A 22,383-nucleotide genomic window follows, 5' to 3' on the forward strand; every position below is an offset into this window, starting at 1 on the left:
ACAGTGCTTAGATACACTCCCACAACTAATTGCCCAAAATTTGCCTGGGGGGGGGGGGAGCTGGGGAGGGAAGCTTCCAAAAGTCAAAGACATTGATCTCTCTTAAAAAAAAAAAAAGAAAGCAGGAAAATTTCCAACTGTACAGTATTTTTGCTACTCAAGCCTTCTACACTACCCAGGTTTAGTCAGTAAACTGGTAAATACATCACCCACTTCTATGAGAGTTCAAGACATCTATTCCAGTTCAGGGATTCAACAGTCCAGGGTTACATTAAACACCACAGATTCAGCCTTTTTAAAAATCATCTTATTGAGAAGTCAGTGGGACTCAAAGACAAGAAGAAAAGGCTGTTTTAAGCGTCATTTCTTTAACTTCCGTATGGGAGACCTTCACTCTGGGGCCGCCAGATATGCAGGTTAGCGTTTCTTTCGTTTACAATCCCCTGCATTCCTGTGCAACACCCAACATTGTGAAGACAGATGCAGATGCGGTCAGTACATCCCGCCAGGAAGATGTTAGAGCTGAACTTCCAACATTCAGCAAAAGCAAGTTACTCTTAACCACCATCACCACCACCAACCACCAAGACCAGGTGAGCTACTTCACAAACTGCTAAAAGAGTGTCTGCTCACTAGTTCTGGGTGTTAGGAGGGAAGGCTGAGCTACTCGCTTAGCAAAGACAGGCGCAGCACAACCGAGGAAAAACAACCCAGAGCCACATGGAGAACGGGAAACGGTAGCAGAAAAAGTCCAACTCTGCCTGCGCCAGCGGTGGGGATGAGCAGAGCAAAGAGCCGGGGAGAGGAAGGAGGGGGCGGGGGCGATCATTCCCTAGGAGAACTTGTAAGCGGAGGCCTTCACAGCCTGGGAGTCTGCCCAGCTGCTCCTGTAGACCCAGCCAGCCTGGGCAAGGCAGGCCCCCGGGAGCTGAGCGGGCGAGGCCTCCGAGGGTCACTCCTGACTCACTGAGCCTCAGGCCAGCGCCTCCCGGACCTCACCGTCTTCCCTTCCGCTACTGGGCTATGATGGCAGCTTTCCAGCCCCACATGCCATACATCAGCCGCAGATCTCGTTGGCACAGGCCAGCGCCTCCCCACCAGCTCTCGACCCTAGCACACACTTTGAGCCTGATCCTCCTTCGCCCCAAGCCCACATCTTCACCCACCCGCGACCGGCGCCCTATTCAGGGGCGGCCCCACCCCCCGGCGCCCGTGTGCTGCCAGGCCTGGGCACCTGCGGCACCTCTCCGCCCCACCCCCATCCTCCACCACCTCCCTCCCCCCCTTTCTCCAGCAGAAGGAGGGGGCGACTCACCGCAGTCAGTGCACAGGATCTTGCCCACCTCTTTCTTGATGTTTTTGCCGTTAGGGTCGACCGGGGCAAAGGCTGTCTTAAAAACTAAGGGCTGCTCGGTGGGCTCCAGGAAAAAGATGTAGCGCTGGTTCCTTTCGAGCGGCGCGCAGGAGCCCACGCTGATCACCTGCTCGCGCTGCAGCCCCCCGCTCCGGAGCGGCCACTTGTCCAGCACCTTCACCAGCGCCACCCGACCCGAGGCGGGAGGCTCTCGGGTGCTGTTAGAGCTGGAACCGCCTGCCGGGGCCAGTCCCTGTACCTTGCCCTCCACCACCACGGGTGCCTTGTACGCCTGGTCCTGCACGGACTTGAGGCTGGGCGAGTAGCAGGCGAGTGACACACCGAAGAGCAGCATCGAGAAGCCGGGGGCCGGGTCGCGCCTCATGCCGCCGGCGGCTGCGGCTCGCGAGCGGGCGGCGGCTCTCCGGGCTGCGGGGCTGCGGGGCTGCGGCTGTGGCTGCGGCCGCGGCTCTGGGGGCGCAGCGGGACGGAAGATGCTGCCGCTGTTGCTGCCGCTGTTCTCGCTGCTGCTGGTGGTGGTGGTGCTGCCTCTGCTGCTTCTGCTGCTGCTTCTGCTGCTGCTTCTGCTGCTGGTGCTGCTGCTGCTGTTGTTGCTGCTGCTGCTGCTGCTGCTGTCGCTGTAGCTGTAGCTGCTGCACCGAGCCTTCTCCAGTGGCGGCGGCAGCGCTGAGCAGCAAACCTGCCGCATCTGGCCAGGCCATTTGGGGGGCTCCGCCGCTCAGCCGCCGCCGCCTTGGGAGGGGAAACAGAGCCCTCTGGAAAACCGGAAACAGCGTAACGTTAGCGCCTCGAAGCCCTCCACCGGCAGCCCGGGGAGGTGGCCCAGCCAGGGCAGGGGACAAGCGGCAAGTGGGCCGCGATGCGCAGCCCCGGCGCAGCGCAGCGCTCCCTCCCTGTGCGCCAGGACTTAGAGGAGGTTGCGGAGGATGGGACGCCCGCCCACTTGCTCTCTCGCGCCCCCTCTATCCCCGGACCTAGTCAGGAGCGTGGCTTCTGCAGGGGAAGCTTGGAACTGCACTGCTTTAGTGCCCGCCTTCAGCCCGCAGGGGCGCGGGAGAAATCGTGCCACCCTTTGCTCTTGGGATCCATAGGCATGACAGTGGTGTTTAGTGCCAGGAGGTGAGGGTGGCTTCTGATAGCATCCCAAAAACAGAGGTGTAGGACACAGGGTGTGCCTCTCTCTGCCTTAAGCCCTAGGCTGGAAGTACTAGAGAGGGAGACCGGGCCAGGATGGAGCGCCTGCTTCTTGTCTCTTCTTTCCCTAAGAAGACCCTGAAACGCCCCACCAACCCCCAAAGAGTCCTCCTGCTCGACCCTGCCACCGCCTGGTGACCGCTGGATATTCGAGCTGAGATAGACGATTCCAGTCCCATCATTTTAAAAGAAGACAATGAGTCTTGCTTCGAGAGGTAATGATTGGAAGCAGGTCCAGCCTCCCAAACTCAGGGTTTTCTCCAGTTGTCAAGGGGAACCAGGCTGCGCGTTATACAACCCCGTTTCCTTTTTAAAAATCAGCTCCCTAAGGGGGGTGGGGGAGCGCTCTTGGGAGCCAGCTTAGAGCCAGAGCCTGTCAGGGCCAGAGAAGACTCCATGGAAATGCTTTCTTTGTAATCTGGTGCTTGCAAAAGTCAGTGTCTGATCCAAACATGTATTCCACAATCCATGCTTTTATCAGTGAGAGCCCAGGAAGTTTTCCACATCGTTCTGTTATCCTTGATAGATGTCAAGCTCAGAAATGCTAGTGAAGCTCTCCGAGAATTCGATACCTGAGGTGTGGGCCTCCCCGGGGAAATTAGCCCAAGAATACTTGGGCTAGCAGAGCTCTTTCAGGAAAGTAGGTGCTGAACCTTCCTTTCCTCCTGGTTCTCTTAAGTGGATATTCTAACAGAATATCCAAAGCCAATAGCAGTATCTCTTTCACCTGACTCCAAATTCCCTCCATTTCTTAATGATAGTACTTTATACTTGGGCATGCAAGCCATTCTCTAGTCTCGTTTCCTAACCGCTACCAACTGCTCACCCACCAAGTCCTTTAGCTCCACCTTCAGAAATCTCTGATGCATTTCCTTCCTCTCCACCTGCTGCGAACACCTTATGCCCAAGTCCTCGTTGTGAATCTGAACACTGCAGAGATCCCAGTGGTAATAATGCTTTTTGCCTCCTGGCACGGTCCCAGTTAGACCACAGCCAGTCCGCTGTCTAAAAATCCAAGTGAATGGATGTGACCAGACCCAAGAGTAAAAGCCATATTCCCAAACAAAACTCTCCAGGCCTCCTTCTGCTTAGCAGCCTGGTAGCTGATCACACACACACACACACACACACACACACACACACACACACACACACACACACTACCACCACCACCACCACTCCATTCAACACATATGCCCTCCTCTGGGTTACTATGTCACTTGCACAGCTCACCGTCACACCATTGACTCTACAGTACTTCAAGCAGCTGCAATGGCATAGTCGATGTTCTGAGTCTTTAGACCCCTATTACATCCAACACACAAGGTACAATCAGCAAATCTTTAGAGAAGGAATGAGAAAAGAGAAGGAAAACGGGGGTGGGGGTGGGGTGGTGGCTGAGGATCAGTGATCTTTTTAAAATTTTTTTACTGTTTTTAAAGTTATGTGTGTGTTTGTTCTCTCTCTCTCTCTCTCTCTCTCTCTGTGTGTGTGTGTGTGTGTGTGTGTGTGTGTGTGTGTGTGTGTGTAGGTATGTGTACATGCACATAAGTGCATGTGGTCTCTGCAAGAGCAGAGCTCTCAACTGCTGAGCCATCTTCCCAGCATCAGTGCTCTCAGAGGCCTCAAGCCAGGCTTCACAGCCCCTTCACTGGTCATAGATACCATAAATTGCGAACTATTGCTATAGCGAGGGTGGCTAACCCCACCCCTCATTTTTTCAGTGGAAAGGAGCTCTCCAGAGAGGCCTAGATACTTAAGAGCACACACAGCAGCAGAGTTGTAAGGAGCGTGTACTCTGGGGTGAAGGACAGCTGGGTGTTCTTTAGCCTGTTTTATAAGTTACTAGCTTTGGTAAGACTCCGCTTTACTCTCTAACCCCCAGTTTCCTCATTGGAGTAATGGGGAAAATTATAGAATGTGTCTCATGGCACCGTTTTATGTTTTTATTCAATTAAATACTCAATTCACCGTGCCTACGTGCCAAACAGAGAGCCGCCGCCCTAGTTCCTGGACATACAGAAGAGCCAAATCAACAATGTCCCGTGCTCCCAAAGCTCTTGGTCTGGCTGGAGGGACAGCAACAAACAATTGAGTTGGTAACTAATTGCTTATAGTGGTCAGTATTCTGAAGGAAATAAACAGAATGAAATGATAGAGAGTAATGGGAGGGCAGAGACAAGGTCAGCCTGGACAAAGGAAGGCTTCTTTGGGAGATAACATTTAAAACCAGAATAGAAGGGTGTGGCTGATATGGGATGAGGGGTCCAAGGCACTTAAAACAATGCCTAGCTCGGAGACAGGGCAAAATTTATGTTGAACGAGAGGGACAGTTGGTGACTTACACTAGTAATTCCCAGGCAAAGAGATCAGAGCCTCTATGTGGTAAGAAATCATTGCATGGTAGGATTTCCTGTATGTTTTTAAAAAATGAACTGGCAAGATGGATCAGCAGGTGAAGGTGCCCATCAGCAAGACTGAGGACACGTGTTTAGTCCCTGGGGCTCCTATGGTAAAAGGGCAGAACCAACGCCCACAAACTGTCCTCTGACTGCAGAGATGCACGCTCCCACACACACAATTTTCTAGGCCAGCCAGGAATACACAGTGAGATACAAACAAACAAACAAACAAACAAACAAACAAGCTTAAAAGGCAAATCCAGTCTAAAACAAAATGGTGGTGGTGGTGGTAGTGGTGGGGACCAGGACTGGAGAGATGGAGGTTAACAGCACTGACTGCTCATGCAGAGGAACAAGGTTCATTTCCCAGAACCCACATGGTGGTTCACAACAGCCATAGTAATACTGACTCCAGGGGAGCTGATGCCTTCTCCTGAGTTCTATGGATTCTGGGCCTACATACACACATCTAGGCAGAACACTCATATACACAAAATTAAACAAATGCAGGGCTGGGGATGTGGCTCAGTTGGTACAATTCTTGCCTAGCGTATGCAACACACAGCAGTGTAAGTATGCACCATCAGATACATATGGCTAGAGATGTAGGTCAAGGCAAAGGTGCTTACCTAGCATGTATGAGGCCATGGGTTTGACCCTTGGCACTGTGTAAACTCAATGTAGTGGCACACACCTAGAATCCTAACACTTGGGAGGCAGAAGCAATGTGTCTGAATTCAAGGTCATCCTTGGCTATATAACCAGTTGCAGGTCAGCCCAGGATACAGGAGACCCAATGTCAAAAAATAAAAATCTACTGCTAATTAGTACTAGAAGTAATTTCCTGGGGCTACATCCACCTCAGAGTCTTCTGGTGGAAAGGAAAGTTCTTATGTCCTAGCAGTGACCAGGTTCCTGTGGCCATAGACGATGCAGACCCAGGCGGGGTGTCCAAAGAGAAAAGAGACGATTGTCCCACTTTCCTGGAGGTGTGGTGTGTATGAGAATAACTGCAGAATTAGCTTCTACAGAGCATGGAAGGCCAGGGCACGTGGTGTCTCTAGGCAGCTCGTGTCTATGCCTTTCCTGGAATCCGAAGTGAATTAGTCCCCTGTCTTAGACATTTAGGCTTGGGACTCTGAGCCCCTAACTCTGCATCTGACTTAATAACTGATAACTACAATGGTGGTCTCCACTTATTGGGGGCATTTTGTGTCAACTGCCTCATGTACAGTATGTACTTGCTTCAACGATTTTGCATTTTGCAAACTCAAAAAACCTAGAACCAAAGCAGTGTCGTCATGCACACCCCCAAAGCCCTCTTCCAATATCACAGAGACTCTATTTGGTGTTTGTAAGCAACATTTTACAAAAAAAAGGGGGGGGGGAGAAATAGAGACGTATGAGAATATAATATAATTTTCTTCTTTCTTTCTTTATTTTTCTCAAACTCTTATCATAACCCTGGCTGCCCTGAATATTAACTCTGTAGCTAGGCTGGTATTGAACTCACAGAGATCCGCCTGCCTCTTCTACCCAAGAGCTGAGATCAAAAGTGTACGCAGTCAAACCTGATTCATAAATGATTTTCATTGCCAAGACTTATCATAAATTCAAAGCCAGGCTTAAAAATTTATTTATTTATTTATTTATTTATTCATTCATTCATTCATTCATTTATTTATTTATTTATTTATTTATTTGTGTGTGTGTGTGTGTGTGTGTGTGTGTGTGTGTGTGTGTGTGTGTGTCCTGAAACTCAAACTCAGGTCATAAGGCTTGATAGCAAGTGTCCTTACCAGCCGAGGCATCTTATCACCCCAAATTAATGCTTTTGAACAAGAACCACACAGAGATGTGGATACCAGCCTTGTTAATGTCCCTATAGCTCACCATAAGGTTGTGGGAGAAAAAAAACCCCAACTGGTTCATGTTAGCAGTGGGTTGTGTCACTATGTAATAGTCACTAAGAACAAAACCAGAGGTAAAGAGAATGATACAGACATTCTGAATTCAAGCTAGAACACCCACATGAAAACCTTGGCAATTCTCTCAGGGCCCTCCCACACAAGATGGGCTTCTTCCAGCTCAGGCTGGTCCATGGGCAGAAAGGACCCCTGACCCAAGTCACATGACTTGTTGCAGGCAGGAGAACTAGCTGGGCATGGGGGGGGGGAGTGTGACCTCCATCTGGTCACTGAGACACAGATCGAGCGAAACCCTTTGCAGGATAGTCTCGCTTTCTATATAAAGACATTTTTGTAAACTTCTTTTTTTTCTTCTTTTGAGATCTGTTTTCTAAATTTGGCTGCCAGAGTCACTTTCAGGTTCTGTGTGGTTCATTTCTTGTCCTCCAAGGATTTCAAACAAGAGACTAAATAGAAAGCAGTTACGGAGCAGCAGTGTTTTAGCAGTGGGCAGAAGTTTAGCACCAGTGTCCCTCAGCACATTCCCCTTTTACAGGGAAGAATTGAAGCCAGGAACCCTACTGATAGACTCAGGGTTGTACAACTGCTCCGTGGCAGGAAAAGTCCTAAGGCTCTGCCTCCTTGCCCACCGCTCTTTTGTCTGCTTTTAAAACTGAGCTCAGATAAATTACTTTGCCTTTGTAAACCTTTATTGGGAGGACAATCGATCCACCTCCTAGGATTTGGTAAATGAACTCTTAGATAATTTGTACAGATTCACACACAAGGCTCGAGGCCGTAGCTCTATGGTAGAATGCTAGCTTCACGTGAGCGATGCCTTAGGTTTAGACCCCGGTGCTGCCAGAATGCCTCACAAGGTACTTGACACAGAGCGACCCACTAACTGTGAGGGCTTCAGCATCAGTCACCTCCATCTAAGCTTGGCTCTGCTTCATGACTTTCCCACATTCTCCACAACTGCACAACGGGTGACAAAATAACTCCTGTCTCATCCCATTTGCTGTGGATCTTAAATAAATAATATCGCCACCTATGTAGTACATTAATCTATCGGTTTTCTTATTTTAAATAGCTACACAATCCCAAATTCAGAAGTTTTATAAGCACTTACTTTCATATTTGGGGCATATACTAAAATACTAAGACCTGATAGCCTACTTAATTTAAAGGGGGAAAAAACTCATCACTAATAACCTAGCCCTCCATCAGGAGAGGCCGTGACGCAGTAATTTATAGTATAGGGCTGTGTTCCGAGCCCAGGACTCCTTCTCTTTAACCTGCTGACAGGGCAGTAGCCCCTCTGTCTGACAGGCTCCATCTGGGATAATAATACTTATTTCTTTGTGCAGTACTTTAAGTCCTTTGGATGAAAACTGCTATGTGAGCACAAATTATTATCTCTTTTCCAGATACCACTTTTAGATTAGAATCCAGAAGCTTCCTAAAATAGACTGAAGTGGAAGTATATCATGGATAGAGCTACCTGTCTTGTGTGATGTGGCAACTGGATAATGCCTTCGTGCGTAACACCAGCTTTAGTTTTCATTACAGATTGATATGTTAGAGCATATGGACTTGTTAGACTGGGGGGAAAGGGAAATTCCCTCAGTGGGATGTTTCTGCTGTTTTTTTTGTTTTTGTTTTTGTTTTTTGTTTTTTGTTTTTTTGTTGTTGTTGTTCTTTTTTTCGGAGCTGGGGACCGAACCCAGGGCCTTGCGCTTCCTAGGCAAGCGCTCTACCACTGAGCTAAATCCCCAACCCGTTTCTGCTGTTTTAACTTCAAAAATTTTTGTGTAGGTTGCATGCAAACACATGGGATGCTCATGGACGCATGCCCACACACCCACACCCCCCTACACTCCCATGTGTGTTTGTCTGTGTGTGTGTGTGTGTTTGTTTGTGTGTGTCTGTGTGTGTACAAGTGCAGGAACATATATATCTTCCTCTTTTTATACCATACCTTTCCTCTGCCTCTTAGGAGTTGATATTCCACTCTTCTCCCAAGTCTAAAGGCAGACACAGACACAGACACAGACACAGACACAGACACAGACACAGACACAGACACAGACACAGACACAGACACACACAGACACAGACACACACAGACACAGACACAGACACACACAGACACAGACACACACAGACACAGACACAGACACAGACACAGACACAGACGACACAGACACAGACACAGACACAGACACAGACACAGACACAGACACAGACACAGACACAGACACAGACACAGACACAGACACAGACACAGACACAGTGAGCCTCTATTTGCTGATGGGGCAAAGCAACAGTAAATGTTAATACATCTGTTACAGCCAGGATGACTCTTTAAGTCAGGCCTAAGTGTCCAAGGCATCCCTCACTATATATTCTTTTTTTTTTTTAAGTTAGTTTTTCCTCTATGAACTGTAATTCCTCAAGGCTACTAAAGATTTATAAAAAAGAAAATTACATTAAATTTAGAAAAGAACTCACAGTAACTTGTAAAAACAAAGAACAATCATTATTTCAGGATAACCTAGGAAGCATGTGAGTTCTCAAAAGTGTATTTACCTTGCTGAGGCTGACGTTGGATCAGGACTTACTATGAGTAATTTACATTAAGACTCTTTGTTGGAACATTAAAGCTAGATTTTCAGTAAAGTCCTCAAGAATAGAAAGAATGCTTTAGTTTTCTACTTTAATATCATTCAAGTATAACTGAAGTGGAATATATCTGTACCCCACTGTAAATATGGGAGGAGGTATCAGTGGATCTATGGGATGGAGCAAATGCATTCAAGTATAAAACACTACTAGTGTTAATAACTTTGAAATACTTCTGCTCAATTTCATCTCTATTTTCTTTTTTTTTCTTTTTTTTTTTATTAACTTGAGTATTTCTTATATACATTTCGAGTGTTATTCCCTTTCCCGGTTTCCGGGCAAACATCCCCCTCCCCCCTCCCCTTCCTTATGGGTGTTCCCCTCCCAACCCTCCCCCCATTGCCGCCCTCCCCCCATAGACTAGTTCACTGGGGGTTCAGTCTTAGCAGGACCCAGGGCTTCCCCTTCCACTGGTGCTCTTACTAGGATATTCATTGCTACCTATGGGGTCAGAGTCCAGGGTCAGTCCATGTATAGTCTTTAGGTAGTGGCTTAGTCCCTGGAAGCTCTGATTGCTTGGCATTGTTGTACATATGGGTTCTCGAGCCCCTTCAAGCTCTTCCAGTTCTTTCTCTGATTCCTTCAATAGGGGACCTATTCTCAGTTCAGTGGTTTGCTGCTGGCATTCGCCTCTGTATTTGCTGTATTCTGGCTGTGTCTCTTAGGAGAGATCTACATCCAGCTCCTGTCGGTCTGCACTTCTTTGCTTCATCCATCTTGTCTAATTGGGTGGCTGTATATGTATGGGCCACATGTGGGGCAGGCTCTGAATGGGTGTTCCTTCAGTCTCTGTTTTAATCTTTGCCTCTCCCTTCCCTGCCAAGTGTATTCTTTTTCCTCATTTAAAGAAGGAGTGAAGCATTCACATTTTGATCATCCGTCTTGAGTTTCGTTTGTTCTAGGGATCTAGGGTAATTCAAGCATTTGGGCTAATAGCCACTTATCAATGAGTGCATACCATGTATGTCTTTCTGTGATTGGGTTAGCTCACTCAGGATGATATTTTCCAGTTCCAACCATTTGCCTACGAATTTCATAAACTCGTTGTTTTTGATAGCTGAGTAATATTCCATTGTGTAGATGTACCACATTTTCTGTATCCATTCCTCTGTTGAAGGGCATCTGGGTTCTTTCCAGTTTCTGGCTATTATAAATAAGGCTGCGATGAGCATAGTGGAGCACGTGTCTCTTTTATATGTTGAGGCATCTTTTGGGTATATGCCCAAGAGAGGTATAGCTGGATCCTCAGGCAGTTCAATGTCCAATTTTCTGAGGAACCTCCAGACTGATTTCCAGAATGGTTTTACCAGTCTGCAATCCCACCAACAATGGAGGAGTGTTCCTCTTTCTCCACATCCTCGCCAGCATCTGCTGTCACCTGAGTTTTTGATCTTAGCCATTCTCACTGGTGTGAGGTGAAATCTCAGGGTTGTTTTGATTTGCATTTCCCTTATGACTAAAGATGTTGAACATTTCTTTAGGTGTTTCTCAGCCATTCGGCATTCCTCAGCTGTGAATTCTTTGTTTAGCTCTGAACCCCATTTTTTAATAGGGTTATTTGTTTCCCTGCGGTCTAACTTCTTGAGTTCTTTGTATATTTTGGATATAAGGCCTCTATCTGTTGTAGGATTGGTAAAGATCTTTTCCCAATCTGTTGGTTGCCGTTTTGTCCTAACCACAGTGTCCTTTGCCTTACAGAAGCTTTGCAGTTTTATGAGATCCCATTTGTCGATTCTTGATCTTAGAGCATAAGCCAATGGTGTTTTGTTCAGGAAATTTTTTCCAGTGCCATGTGTTCCAGATGTTTCCCTAATTTTTCTTCTATTAGTTTGAGTGTGTCTGGTTTGATGTGGAGGTCCTTGATCCACTTGGACTTAACCTTTGTACAGGGTGATAAGCATGGATCGATCTGCATTCTTCTACATGTTGCCCTCCAGTTGAACCAGCACCATTTGCTGAAAATGCTATCTTTTTTCCATTGGATGGTTTTGGCTCCTTTGTCAAAAATCAAGTGACCATAGGTGTGTGGGTTCATTTCTGGGTCTTCAATTCTATTCCATTGGTCTATCTGTCTGTCTCTGTACCAATACCATGCAGTTTTTATCACTATTGCTCTGTAATACTGCTTGAGTTCAGGGATAGTGATTTCCCCCTGAAGTCCTTTTATTGTTGAGGATAGCTTTAGCTATCCTGGGTTTTTTGTTATTCCAGATGAATTTGCAAATTGTTCTGTCTAACTCTTTGAAGAATTGGATTGGTATTTTGATGGGGATTGCATTGAATCTGTAGATTGCTTTTGGTAAAATGGCCATTTTTATTATATTAATCCTGCCAATCCATGAGCATGGGAGATCTTTCCATCTTCTGAGGTCTTCTTCAATTTCTTTCCTCAGTGTCTTGAAGTTCTTATTGTACAGATCTTTTACTTGCTTGGTTAAAGTCACACCGAGGTACTTTATATTATTTGGGTCTATTATGAAGGGTGTCGTTTCCCTAATTTCTTTCTCGGCTTGTTTCTCTTTTGTATAGAGGAAGGCAACTGATTTATTTGAGTTAATTTTATACCCAGCCACTTTGCTGAAGTTGTTTATCAGCTTTAGTAGTTCTCTGGTGGAACTTTTGGGATCACTTAAATATACTATCATGTCATCTGCAAATAGTGATATTTTGACCTCTTCTTTTCCGATCTGTATCCCCTTGATCTCCTTTTGTTGTCTGATTGCTCTGGCTAGAACTTCAAGAACTATATTGAATAAGTAGGGAGAGAGTGGGCAGCCTTGTCTAGTCCCTGATTTTAGTGGGATTGCTTCAAGTTTCTCTCCATTTAGTTTAATGTTAGCAACTGGTTTGCTGTATATGGCTTTTACTATGTTTAGGTATGGGCCTTGAATTCCTATTCTTTCCAGGACTTTTATCATGAAGGGGTGTTGAATTTTGTCAAATGCTTTCTCAGCATCTAATGAAATGATCATGTGGTTCTGTTCTTTCAGTTTGTTTATATAATGGATCACGTTGATGGTTTTCCGTATATTAAACCATCCCTGCATGCCTGGGATGAAGCCTACTTGATCATGGTGGATGATTGTTTTGATGTGCTCTTGAATTCGGTTTGCCAGAATTTTATTGAGTATTTTTGCGTCGATATTCATAAGGGAAATTGGTCTGAAGTTCTCTTTCTTTGTTGTGTCTTTGTGTGGTTTAGGTATAAGAGTAATTGTGGCTTCGTAGAAGGAATTCGGTAGGGCTCCATCTGTTTCAATTTTGTGGAATAGTTTGGATAATATTGGTATGAGGTCTTCTATGAAGGTTTGATAGAATTCTGCACTAAACCCGTCTGGACCTGGGCTCTTTTTGGTTGGGAGACCTTTAATGACTGCTTCTATTTCCTTAGGAGTTATGGGGTTGTTTAACTGGTTTATCTGTTCCTGATTTAACTTCGATACCTGGTATCTGTCTAGGAAATTGTCCATTTCCTGAAGATTTTCAAGTTTTGTTGAATATAGGTTTTTATAGTAAGATCTGATGATTTTTTGAATTTCCTCTGAATCTGTAGTTATGTCTCCCTTTTCATTTCTGATTTTGTTAATTTGGACGCACTCTCTGTGTCCTCTCGTTAGTCTGGCTAAGGGTTTATCTATCTTGTTGATTTTCTCAAAGAACCAACTTTTGGTTCTGTTGATTCTTTCTATGGTCCTTTTTGTTTCTACTTGGTTGATTTCAGCTCTGAGTTTGATTATTTCCTGCCTTCTACTCCTCCTGGGTGTATTTGCTTCTTTTTGTTCTAGAGCTTTTAGGTGTGCTGTCAAGCTGCTGACATATGCTCTTTCCTGTTTCTTTCTGCAGGCACTCAGCGCTATGAGTTTTCCTCTTAGCACAGCTTTCATTGTGTCCCATAAGTTTGAGTATGTTGTATCTTCATTTTCATTAAATTCTAAAAAGTTTTTAATTTCTTTCTTTATTTCTTCCTTGACCAGGTTATCATTGAGTAGAGCATTGTTCAATTTCCACGTATATGTGGGCATTCTTCCCTTATTGTTATTGAAGACCAGTTTTAGGCCGTGGTGGTCCGATAGCACGCATGGGATTATTTCTATCTTTCTGTACCTGTTGAGGCCCGTTTTTTGACCAATTATATGGTCAATTTTGGAGAAAGTACCATGAGGAGCTGAGAAGAAGGTATATCCTTTTGCTTTAGGATAGAATGTTCTATAAATACCCGTTAAGTCCATTTGGCTCATGACTTCTCTTAGTCTGTCGACATCACTGTTTAATTTCTGTTTCCATGATCTGTCCATTGATGAGAGTGGGGTGTTGAAATCTCCCACTATTATTGTGTGAGGTGCAATGTGTGTTTTGAGCTTTAGTAAGGTTTCTTTTACGTATGTAGGTGCCCTTGTATTTGGGGCATAGATATTTAGGATTGAGAGTTCATCTTGGTGGATTTTTCCTTTGATGAATATGAAGTGTCCTTCCTTATCTTTTTTGATGACTTTTAGTTGGAAATTGATTTTATTTGATATTAGAATGGCTACTCCAGCTTGCTTCTTCTGACCATTTGCTTGGAAAGTTGTTTTCCAGCCTTTCACTCTGAGGTAGTGTCTGTCTTTGTCTCTGAGGTGTGTTTCCTGTAGGCAGCAGAATGCAGGGTCCTCGTTGCGTATCCAGTTTGTTAATCTATGTCTTTTTATTGGGGAGTTGAGGCCATTGATATTGAGAGATATTAAGGAATAGTGATTATTGTTTCCCTTTATATTCATATTTGGATGTGAGGTTATGTTTGTGTGCTTTCATTCTCTTTGTTTTGTTGCCAAGACGATTAGTTTCTTGCTTCTTCTAGGGTATAGCTTGCCTCCTTATGTTGGGCTTTACCATTTATTATCCTTTGTAGTGCTGGATTTGTAGAAAGATATTGTGTAAATTTGGTTTTGTCATGGAATATCTTGGTTTCTCCATCAATGTTAATTTAGAGTTTTGCTGGATACAGTAACCTGGGCTGGCATTTGTGTTCTCTTAGGGTCTGTATGACATCAGTCCAGGATCTTCTGGCCTTCATAGTTTCTGGCGAGAAGTCTGGTGTGATTCTGATAGGTCTCCCTTTATATGTTACTTGACCTTTTTCCCTTACTGCTTTTAATATTCTTTCTTTATTTTGTGCGTTTGGTGTTTTGACAATTATGTGACAGGAGGTGTTTCTTTTCTGGTCCAATCTATTTGGAGTTCTGTAGGCTTCTTGTATGTCTATGGGTATCTCTTTTTTTAGGTTAGGGAAGTTTTCTTCTATGATTTTGTTGAAGATATTTACTGGTCCTTTGAGCTGGGAGTCTTCACTCTCTTCTATACCTATTATCCTTAGGTTTGATCTTCTCATTGAGTCCTGGATTTCCTGTATGTTTTGGACCAGTAGCTTTTTCCGCTTTACATTATCTTTGACAGTCGAGTCAATGATTTCTATGGAATCTTCTGCTCCTGAGATTCTCTCTTCCATCTCTTGTATTCTGTTGGTGAAGCTTGTATCTACAGCTCCTTGTCTCTTCTTTTGGTTTTCTATATCCAGGGTTGTTTCTATGTGTTCTTTCTTGATTGCTTCTATTTCCATTTTTAATTCCTTCAACTGTTTGATTGTGTTTTCCTGGAATTCTTTCAGGGATTTTTGTGTCTCCTCTCTATGGGCTTCTACTTGTTTATTTATGTTTTCCTGGAATTCTTTCAGGGATTTTTGCGATTCCTCTCTGTAGGCTTCTACTTGTTCTCTAAGGGAGTTCTTCATGTCTTTCTTGAAGTCCTCCAGCATCATGATCAAATATGATTTTGAAACTAGATCTTGCTTTTCTGGTGTGTTTGGATATTCCGTGTTTGCTTTGGTGGGAGAATTGGGCTCCGATGATGCCATGTAGTCTTGGTTTCTGTTGCTTGTGTTCCTGCGCTTGCCTCTCGCCATCAGATTATCTCTAGTGTTACTTTGTTCTGCTATTTCTGACAGTGGCTAGACTGTCCTATAAGCCTGTGTGTCAGGAGTGCTGTAGACCTGTTTTCCTCTCTTTCAGTCAGTTATGGGGACAGAGTGTTCTGCTTTCGGGCGTGTAGTTTTTCCTCTCTACAGGTCTTCAGCTGTTCCTGTGGGCCTGTGTCTTGAGTTCACCAGGCAGCTTTCTTGCAGCAGAAATTTTGGTCTTACCTGTGGTCCCGAGGCTCAGGTTCACTCGTGGGGTGCTGCCCAGGGGCTCTCTGCAGCGGCAGCAACCAGGAAGACCTGTGCCGCCCCTTCCGGGAGCTTCAGTGCACCAGGGTTCCAGATGGTCTTTGGCTTTTTCCTCTGGCGTCCGAGATGTGTGTGCAGGGAGCAGTCTCTTCTGGTTTCCCAGGCTTGTCTGCCTCTCTGAAGGTTTAGCTCTCCCTCCCACGGGATTTGGGTGCAGAGAACTCCTCACTATATATTCTTATACATGTGTTTCTTTCAAAAGTATTTTTACTAGTCTTTCTTTTCAAAAGTCCATTGGAGCTACTAATACAGCTCAGTAGAAGAATATTGACTTAGAATGTTCAAGGATCTAAGTTTGATTCTCAAACATACTAAAAAGTATAAAGATGTAAATTGATTAACTTATCACTCAAACTGCTTATAATTTCACACGGCTCTAACCTGAGGTTTATCCTAGATTCTGAGAACAGAGTGTAACACCCTTGTCCTTGAAGATTTTTTATCCATAAAGATGCAATCACCAATAAGGGAACAAACAACATTTCCAGAAGCAGAGATGGGGAATTGGGTTGAAACTTACTAGAAGTTACTCCTTGTAATGATGGCTTAAGGAGACAGTGTTTGAGCCAGGAACTGAAGAAGGAAAAGGAACCCTTCTTGCCAGTAACACTGGGATCACAGCATCTGAGGCAGAGGGAGAACTACCGTACAAGGGCTCACAGCAGTCTGCCAGGGTAGTTACACAACTATGGACAGGGAAAAGAAGGAGAGCCTGATATGGTTAGGAGAGCAAAGTACTTCTCAGACTCATGCTTTGCCTTTTTTTTTTTTTTTTTTTTTGGTTCTTTTTTTTCGGAGCTGGGGACCGAACCCAGGGCCTTGTGCTTCCTAGATAAGCGCTCTACCACTGAGCTAAATCCCCAGCCCCATGCTTTGCCTTTTGAGCTGTGTCCTGTTTGATATTTGAAGTAAGTGAGAGTTCACAGGAGGGGATCCATAAAGGAATACCACAATGTGCCTTATGATAGAAAACTATGACTTTGAGCAGGAGAGAAGTCTATGATGGGCAAACAGTAAACTCCAATTGGCCTAGGTGAGAGGTGAGCATTGCTTTCACATGGGTGAGTGCTGGTGAAGTAAAAACAAACAAACAAACAAAAAATCCACAAGTGACAGACTGAAGATGTGAAGGGAGAAGCAGCAGGGCACAGGGGAAAGGACAAAGAGAAGGACTCTCATCCAAGCCATGAAAGAGACCATCTCTGAGTCCAGTGTGGTCATGCTCAAAAGTCTTGTGCCCCTCCCCCATGATACAAATGAACTAATGAGAACTCAAATCCGATTTGGGGGGAAAATCTACCTAAGGCCTATTTAATACTACAGATAGCTAGATGTTTGGGCTCTCTCCCATGCCTTTGAAACATTTGAGAACACTAGAGGAATAGGGAAAGTAGCATTCCACTCTAAAGAGTCTATTGAAAGTTACTTATCAAAGGCACTGTGTACATAATAGCATCAGAGTTCAGGGAAACAAGAGGAATAGAGAGGCTCTACAGGGTTTCCATTCTGTTTATGGACAAGATGAAGATGTGGTCTGCCCAGGCCGTGGAGGCTGGATGCTGGACAGCTACCAAAGAATGCCGCACTACAGCAGGAAGTTGGGGAGAAGTTTCTCCTGACTCCCTTTCTTCCTCCTACTCTCATATCAAGGATCCACTGAGCCCATGGGAAGCCAGGGACACGGGAACTGCTGGTGCTGCCACAGAGGTCAATGGTTCTGGGCAGAGAAAGACAGTAGATCTTTGGAGCAGAGGAGGGAAGGACATAGTTTAACCAGCACAGATAAGATTCCCGAAACAATTCAAGAAGAAAGTAAAGACCGATGTCAACTATGGCCTATCAATGAACCATTAGCACTTGCTAGAGATCAGAGATGGAGACGGAGAGCTAAGTCATAGGCAGACACAGTAACTCAGCTTTCATTCATTGTCTCAATAGGAAAGAGATTCAGAGGAAGACATTGACTGTACTGGTGGCTTTGGGTTTAAGGATGCTGGAGTAGCAAATGTCCGTGATCGTAGCACACAGGACTAAGGGAAGAAGAAAAGGGCTAATCCCACCCCCACCCCCACCTCCACACCACCCACCCCACCCCCAACCCAACTCCCAGGAGATGCTGGTTTACTGAAGCTTAAATTTAGACATAAGCTAGAGACAGACATTTGAGGTCAGTAAACTTGTGTCACCATGTGGGCACAATCAAATAGAAAGTAACACAGCACTAGAAGACTAGTTCTGACGTCAGATTGTTGGAGCTTACGTACTTGCTTTACTACTTAATAACCATACAACCTTAAGTGAGTGACATGGGGATAAATAACAGCTGTCCATGGGGATTGCTCACGTAAAGACCTGAAGATACCACCCAGCAGGTAGGAAATGTCTAAGGAGAGCTAATTCTGATTCTGAAATATTATGCAGCCAACTTTCTCCTTAAACTTGGTCTTGGTTTCTTCCCTGTACCCCAACCCAAGCACATGCAGGCACCCACAAATAAATGTAATTTAAAAGGAAAAAAGGGGGTTGGAGATTTAGCTCAGTGGTAGAGCGCTTGCCTAGCAAGCGCAAGGCCCTGGGTTCGGTTCCCAGCTCCGAAAAAAAGAAAAAAAAAAAAAAAGGAAAAAAAAAACCCTTGTAATCCAAGAAAGCCTATGTCTGTTTTGTGAATAACAATGATTATTTTTAATCATTATTATTTTATTTTATGAGTATTGATGTTTTGCCTGCCTGCATGTCTACATATTGCACATGTTCCTATTCACACAGAAGCCAGAAGATGGTGTCAGGCCTTCGAGAACTGGAGTTGCAGATGGTTGTGAGTTATTACGGAGACACTAGGAATTGAACCTGGGTCCTCTTTAGCCAGTGACTTTAACCACTGAGCCATCTCTCCAGCCCCCAGCATACAAACTCTGGTCAAATTGCTATAGTTAAAGACTATTTTAAAGCTGAGTGTGGTGTCACATACCTGTAATCCCAGCACTGGGGAGGCTGATTGTGAGTTCCATTCAAGCTTGGGTAACACAGTGAGACCTTGTCTGAAAACAAAATAAAATGGGAGAAGTATAAAAGTAAGATACAATGATAAACTTGTCTGAAAAGATTACCATAAGACCTACAATTTTGTACATTCATTAAAATTTTAACTTAAAAGCAAAATCATGTGGTAGGACACACTCATTAATATATTATAATATCAAAGCTCAGATTTTTTTCAACTTCTAGGGGGAAAAGTGGACAAGCAGAATTCTGTGAGCTGCAAACTGGAGGCCTTGCTGTCTGGTAAGGAAGCCACGAACTACTTTGTAGTTGTAAGTAATTAAAACCAACTCTCAAGCTTGAAGTGTAAGATTCCCCTCCCATTTTCCTTTGCCATATTTCAAGTGTTCAGGCATGCCCTGAGACCAATACCTACTGTGAAGAGTAAAAATAAAAACTACGATTTATTTAAAAATAAAATCACTGTGGAGAGCCTCTCTGAGCAGTCCTTCGGGGGTACTTTTGCTGTGAAAGACAACCTCACGACTTGGAAAGGAGAAATTGAGAGGGGAAGTTATTAGAAATATAAAAACCAGAGCAAAGATAAAAGTTGTCTGTTTTGCTATGTAGCCCAGGCTAGCCTTGGACTTGCACTCTCCCTGCCTCAGCTTCCTGAGTGCTATGATTATTGGCGTGCACCATCACACCTGGCCCAACTTTTCCAACTTAGAATCCTAAGTTTTAGTCATCATAAGGATACCCAGAACAAAACACTGTCATATAGAGGTGTTCTTTTACTGGTCCTTTACTCACCCAAAAAGGCACTACTACCCCCAGCCCCGTGGAAATTTATGTTCAATTCCAGATGTTTTTGCAGTGTGTTATTTTGTGATATAAGACAAGGCAAAAGCAGAAACAGATTTTACCTGTTCGTGCTCTCCTTGAAATGGAAAACTGGGTGCCTTTGTGCCCAGTGGCTTTTCTCAGAAGCTGCATTTTTTAAAGTTGATTATTATCTCATGTTTCTGACTCCACCCCTTCTCTCTCAGGAGTGTGCCGCTTTCCCAGGCTTCTTTATCTCTGCTCTTGCAGGAAGGCAAAGCTGTAGTGTAATTTCACAGACTGTGCGTATAAGGAGCCTGTTCTGGCCCCCCGGTGGGCTCTCATTCTTTCAGTACTTCCTTTTTATGGTATTTGACAGTGCACCAGAAAAATGCCACCGCTAGAATAGGGAGAAAATGGAACTTGTAAATTTTGTACCCAGGATAAATCTGCCATGTGCACACAAAATAAGCAGACTCTTGGTGACAGATAACAGTATTCCCCCTGGAAAAGAGAAACTCAAGTTCCTACAGGGGGAATGAAGCTTAGCTTATTTTCTAGGTCTCAGCAAAATCACTGCTACATTGTAGCTGCTGTTAAGAATTCTTATTCAGTGGGGGGATTGAAGGACCTGGAGGGGAAAGGGACTCCACGAGAAGACCCACAGACTCATCTAACCTGGAACCTTGGGGCTCCCAGAGACTGAACCACCAACTAAAGAGCCCCCCACAAACGTGTAGCAGATGTGCAGTTTGATCTTCATATGGGTCCCCCAACGACTGGAGCAGAGGCTGTTCCTGAGTCTGTTGCCTGCCTGTGGACCACATTCTACCAACTGAGCTGCCTTGTCTGGTCTCAGTGAGAGATGATGCACCTAGTCCTCCAGTGACTTGATTTGCCAGGGTGGGACCATATTGGGGGGAGGAGGAGCATCCCCATCAAAGGAGAAGGAAAGGAGTAGGAGAGGGGCAGTGTGAGGGGGACTGCGATAGGGGTAAATAAATAAATAAATAAATAGGGTATAATAATTCTTATGAGAGCCGGTGAGATGGCTCAGCAGGTGAGGGAGCTTGCTACCCAGACAATCTGAGTTCTATCTCCAAAGCCGATATGGTACAACAAGAGAACCCTTAAATGTCCCCTGACCTCTAAATGAACACTGTGATACGTGCAACCTGACGTGCCCATACTAAATGAGAACACTGTGGTATGTCTACCCTGATATGCACATACTAAATCAGTAAATGTAATAAAATTTTAAACAGTTCTCGCTGGGCAGTTTTAATTAGTAAGATAAATAAAGATATGGCTTCTGGATATAGATGGTATGTGTGGGTGAGTTTTTAAAACAGAGTCCCTAGAGGGACTCTATTGAGTCTATTGAATCTATTGTAAACAACCCAACTGACCAATGCATAAGAATCCCTTCTCCAGGAGAGCCTCAAGAACTGAGGAAACCACCCATCAGGAAAGGCTGTTGTGAAGGAAGACCAAAGGCATCGGTCCACAGCTCCATTGAGCCCCCAGGTAGGAGCCAAAACCAGCTGCTGACTCGAGAGTGTAGCCATTCTTAGCACCCAACAACAGCTTGACAAGCAGAACTACCGGTCAGTTTACAAAAGAACAAGCAACAGTAAGCACTTAAAGCTGCTAAGCTTGGAAGTAATTTGTTAAGTAGCAACAGGCAGCAGACAGATGCCGGCAGCAAGGCTGTACTGACTGCCTGACTTGCTTTATCTGTGTGCCTCACACACATGCTAGGCACGTGCTTTGTTTAGAGGAGCTCAAGTCAGTCTGCATCGCGGGAGACTTTGAAAGAACAGGTGTACACCTTTAATCCCAGTACTGGGGAGGCAGAGGCAGGCGGTTCTCAGTGAGGTCAAGGCCAGCTTGGTCTACATGAAGAGTTCCGGGTGAGCCAGAGTTCCATAGTAAGACCCTGCCTCAAAAAAAAAAAAAGTTGTGTTTTAAACAGTATTTTCAAGGAATCATTCAATTATCACTTCCTTTTGCTACATCATCAAATTTTCCATCTGGTAACTTAGTCCCATTAGTAGATAAACACTGTGTGTGTGTGGGGGGGGTTGAATAGAGGGAGAGAGGGAGGGAGTGAAGAGGGAAAGAAGGGAAGGAAGGAGAGAACAATGTGCAGGAATCAACTCTCTCCTTCTACTTTGTAGTTTCTGGGAATGGAACTCAGGTCATCAGTCTTGGTGGCAAGACTGACCCACCTTGCCTACCCCACGTACTACTCTTAGCACTCCCCAATCCATTTTTTACATAAGAGCTTTTTTAAAAAGGTGCTCTTGCTGACCCCTCCCTGTTCAAAGTTCTCCGACATTTGCTATCGCACTCAGACTAAAACAAGCTCTCTGCCTGACCTGTGAGTTATAGCATTAGCTGGCTTCTGCTTCCTTTCTCAACCCTGTCTCCTGCCCCTTGCCTGGGAGTTGAGTCTGACTCCAGCTGTGCACAGCAGCACACCAGCTGCCCACTCAGAGCCCCATTGTTGGCCACTCCATAATGCCATTCCTCTGTGGATTTTCTTTTGAGTGACTGACTCCTTGTCCTTCAGGCTTGAATACAGATCTTAAATGATGTCCACCTAATGATGTCCCCCAGTCACTAACACATGTTATTTTCATTACAGTCATTCTCATTCACTGTTGTTTGCCTATATGTTCATTTTCTTGTTTATTGTCTGCTTTTCTCTACTAGGCTACGTTCCTATTGGTTCCCTGTTAAGAGAACTTTTGGTTT

General features: G+C 44.9%; 1 protein-coding gene and 1 long non-coding RNA gene across 7 annotated transcripts in view; one reads left to right on the forward strand and one right to left on the reverse strand.

Moving 5' to 3' along the window:
• The window catches only part of Nrg2 (neuregulin 2), a 181,961-nt gene extending 179,678 nt beyond the window's left edge, over nt 1-2,283 (reverse strand). For 4 of the 5 annotated variants that reach the window (XM_063277502.1, XM_063277501.1, XM_063277507.1 and 1 more), the window contains exon 1: nt 1,316-2,063. In XM_063277502.1, coding sequence (XP_063133572.1) covers nt 1,316-2,063 — 748 coding nt within the window. Of the gene's footprint in view, nt 1-1,315 lie in introns of all 5 variants that reach the window. The other variant, NM_001136151.2, reaches the window with a different exon arrangement.
• Nucleotides 2,284-2,645: 362 nt separating this feature from the next.
• Nucleotides 2,646-22,383, forward strand: part of LOC120098187 (uncharacterized) — a 66,539-nt gene continuing 46,801 nt past the window's right edge. For both annotated transcript variants that reach the window (XR_010059804.1, XR_005496254.2), the window contains exons 1-3: nt 2,646-2,784; nt 19,048-19,104; nt 21,058-21,150. This is a non-coding gene — a long non-coding RNA (uncharacterized LOC120098187). The remainder of the gene's footprint in view (nt 2,785-19,047; nt 19,105-21,057; nt 21,151-22,383) is intronic.

Source organism: Rattus norvegicus, chromosome 18 (genome assembly GCF_036323735.1).
Source record: "Rattus norvegicus strain BN/NHsdMcwi chromosome 18, GRCr8, whole genome shotgun sequence".
Taxonomy (NCBI): Eukaryota; Metazoa; Chordata; class Mammalia; order Rodentia; family Muridae; genus Rattus; species Rattus norvegicus.